This window comes from Callithrix jacchus, chromosome 1 (assembly GCF_049354715.1).
Source record: "Callithrix jacchus isolate 240 chromosome 1, calJac240_pri, whole genome shotgun sequence".
NCBI lineage: Eukaryota > Metazoa > Chordata > Mammalia > Primates > Cebidae > Callithrix > Callithrix jacchus.
Window position 1 is genome coordinate 145800794 of NC_133502.1, and position 3246 is coordinate 145804039.

The 3246-nt window shown below is 36.2% G+C and overlaps 1 protein-coding gene and 1 non-coding gene across 5 annotated transcripts in view; both read left to right on the forward strand.

The window, feature by feature from the left end:
• Positions 1-752, forward strand: part of NCBP1 (nuclear cap binding protein subunit 1) — a 39326-nt gene extending 38574 nt beyond the window's left edge. For all 4 annotated transcript variants that reach the window (XM_035252691.3, XM_078372975.1, XM_002743113.6 and 1 more), the window contains one exon: positions 224-752. In XM_035252691.3, the coding sequence (XP_035108582.1) occupies positions 224-337 (114 nt within the window). In that variant the 3' untranslated portion in view covers positions 338-752. The remainder of the gene's footprint in view (positions 1-223) is intronic.
• Positions 753-923: 171 nt separating this feature from the next.
• Positions 924-1027, forward strand: LOC118148081 (U6 spliceosomal RNA). The gene has a single exon (XR_004734875.1). It is a non-coding gene; the product is annotated as a U6 spliceosomal RNA (small nuclear RNA).
• The last annotated feature ends 2219 nt before the right edge of the window (positions 1028-3246 follow it).

The following is a 3246-nucleotide window of genomic DNA, read 5'->3' on the forward strand; positions in this document are numbered from 1 at the left end:
GCATTTCCTTTTTTTTTTTTTTTTTTTTAAATAACATAAAATAAAAAGGGAAATGCAAACAATTGGGGATTTTCAGGAGTCCATTATTCCTGTCAGCACTTTTTTTTCCCCCCTGTCTCTTCTCATCATGCTGCAGCATGGGTTGGCTGCTGAAAGAAGTGTTCAACTAGATAGCTTACATGCTTTTTCCTGACCTAACTGACCCCCTTTTCTGTGTCCACAGCATCACCAGATAATCCAGCAGTACATGGTGACCCTGGAGAACCTTCTCTTCACTGCTGAATTAGACCCTCATATCTTGGCTGTGTTCCAGCAGTTCTGTGCCCTGCAGGCCTAAGGGTCATTTTTCCCCTCGTTCAAGATTTTTTTTTTTAATATCTCAAAATAATTTCTTATTTTTTGATGGTTTGAATGCTTGCTTTCTTGTAGTATCCTTTCACTTCTTAAAGGAAACAAAGGAAAAGAGGGCAGTGAATAACATGGCATTACTTTTAATTGCCCTGAAAAGCAAATACTTCCTATGACAGTAATGTGATGATGACCATGATGTATTCTATATGTGACAGATATGACTTTTCTGTGATCGGTTTGGTATTTTTTTCTTAAGGCACAAAATAACTGGTGTGAGGTATGTGAAACAGTAGAGGTCAACCTTACATAGTATATAGAACTGATGAGTTTACCCAGTAGTATAACTTTTCACAGCTCGGGGATAACATGGCTGAAATAAAACTAAAAGTATGGTTTTTAAACTTTGGCACTTCATGATTTATAATCTCTAAAACTGGTGGGGGATTTTTTTCTTTTTCTTTTTTTTTTTGTCTTAAGCTGGAGGTTTCTTACTGAAGGTGTTCTCCATTTAAAATTTTCTTTACAAAATCTCTTCAAAATATTTTTAAGTAGTATCTTAAGACACGACTTGTGTGTTCGTTTCGGCAGCACATATGCTAAAATTGGAACGATACAGAGATTAGCATGGCCCCTGCGCAAGGATGACATGCAAATTTGTGAAGCGTTCCATATTTAAAAAAAAAAAAAAAAAGACACGGCTTGTTAGTATATGAGTGTTACTAGTTGGAGCAGTAGTTCTCAGATTTGTCTGAATGTAAATCAGCTGGGAATCTTTCAAGTTATTTTGAAATTAAACCACAATCTGAGGGTGGAACACAGACATCCTTAGTAATCCTTAAAGTTCCTCCAGGTGATTCCAGGTTTGGTCACCATTATCTTAGAGCATCTACTGACTTCCTCTAGCCTCTGGGTTTGTCCAAGGTCTTGTAGTGAGTTACTGAATACTAAAGTGGATATAGAAGTGGTCAGATTGACTGAAACTGTATCTGGAATTGAAGGTGAGTTCAGATTTTGTTTCTATGGAAGCTGGTCCAAAAAACTACGAAGACCTTAGCTTGTTTTCCTGTAGTGTTGATGCTGAAATAAGATGAGAGTGGTTTGTAAAATAATATGCAAGTATAAGGAATTATCTAACATTGCAAATTTCTAGTATTATTAGACTTTTTTCATTAAACCTTAGAAAAAAATTACCAGTACAACTACTGGTAGTGTATTTGTGCATTTGCACAAAAGATATAATTTTTTTCTTACTACATCTCAAGTTTATGATGCATTAAGCATTTTCCATATTTTGATATATTTTTGCTTTGGTTTACCATCCATTTTAGTGGCTACAGAATGTAGTCCACTTTAATAAATGGGAATTCCTAGGGTTTTTAAATACTATACTATTTAAGACAAAATACAAAGCAATTATTCAGAAAAATCCAGGTTGCGTGGCAGGTTACTAGAGGACTGAAACTTAGGTTCTTGGCTAAGTATTCTCGTTTATACTGTTTCTCCTTCCCATTGTTTAAGCACAGCACAAACTATGTAATTATATGTAATTACAGTTGACCCTTGAACAACATGGGTTTGAACTGTGTGGGTCCACTTACACATGGGTTTTCTTCCACCCCTGAGATGGCAAGACCAACTCATTGTCTTCCTCAGCCTACTCAACATGAAGATGACGAGGATGAAGACCTTTATGATGATCCACTAATTAAATAGTAAATATATTTTTCTTATTTTCTTTTCTCCAGCTTATTTTATTTATAAGAATATAGCATATAACACACAAAATGAGCTGTTTGTTACTGGTATGTCTCCGGTCAGCAGTAGGTTATTGGTAATTAAGTTTTGGGGGAGTCGAAAGTTATATGCAGATTTTTGACTGGGGGGTGTCGGCATCCCTAACCCCATGTTGTTCAAGGGTCAACTCTAATTTGAAATGACTCCTATCCTCAAAAAACCAAAGGGTAACCTTTAAGGCATTGGTAATTTGAGTATAAACTGCTTTGTAATCTTTTTTCACAATGTACTGAAAAGTGTGGCTAGTTATGTTTGATCCACATTCTAGAGAAATTTGTAGGTTTTAATTTTTTTTCTTGGTCCTCTCTTCATGTATAATGGTTGCTTTTAACAACTATTCGCTGATGTGATCCTGCTCTGTCCCAGCCTAGCAGCTTAAGTGTATAGAAAAACTGAACTAGGAATTGAGTTTTGAAGAAATAAAAGTGTAAGAGCAAACATTCAGCAGTTGCTATCCCCACTAATGTTCACACAGACGAAAGACGGCAGGCATGTCACTGTGTGTCATACCTTGCAATAAGTATTTTGTTAAATTGTACTGATGCAGTTTAACATGCTTTTGTCAAAGTAAACATAACTGTTTTCTTAATTTATAATTATACTTGAAAATGAAAGATGAGGAAGGGGCCTTACCAACCTAGGTAGAGCAGATTTAGCTGTTAGCGATGTATGGATACTAGGATTATCTTAAACTGATAAGGGTAGAGAGTCAATAGAAGCATCCCTTAACTAGACAAATCTATTTTCTGTAATATAGTGGCCTCAATAATATATGCTCATTAACTAGTGGTTACATGATCAAACTCCAAATCAGTGTTTATTTCTGCTATTATTTATCAGGGCTTTTCCCAGCAATTGTTCCCCACTGTTTCTACCATCGTGGAGACAGAAATCATCCTAAAAAACATGACCAGAACCTGGGTACAGTGGTACACCACCATTTCTATTTGTTTCTTGGTTAAAAGAATCCAGTTCAGCTGGCTATGGCCTTTTTTGAAAGTTTTCCTTGTACCTCAATCTATGGTTTCTTTGTTTGTTTTTGCACTGAGCACCCGGATGGGAGGCTCTTAGGAGAAAACAGAAGGAGGAGGAACCGCGGGA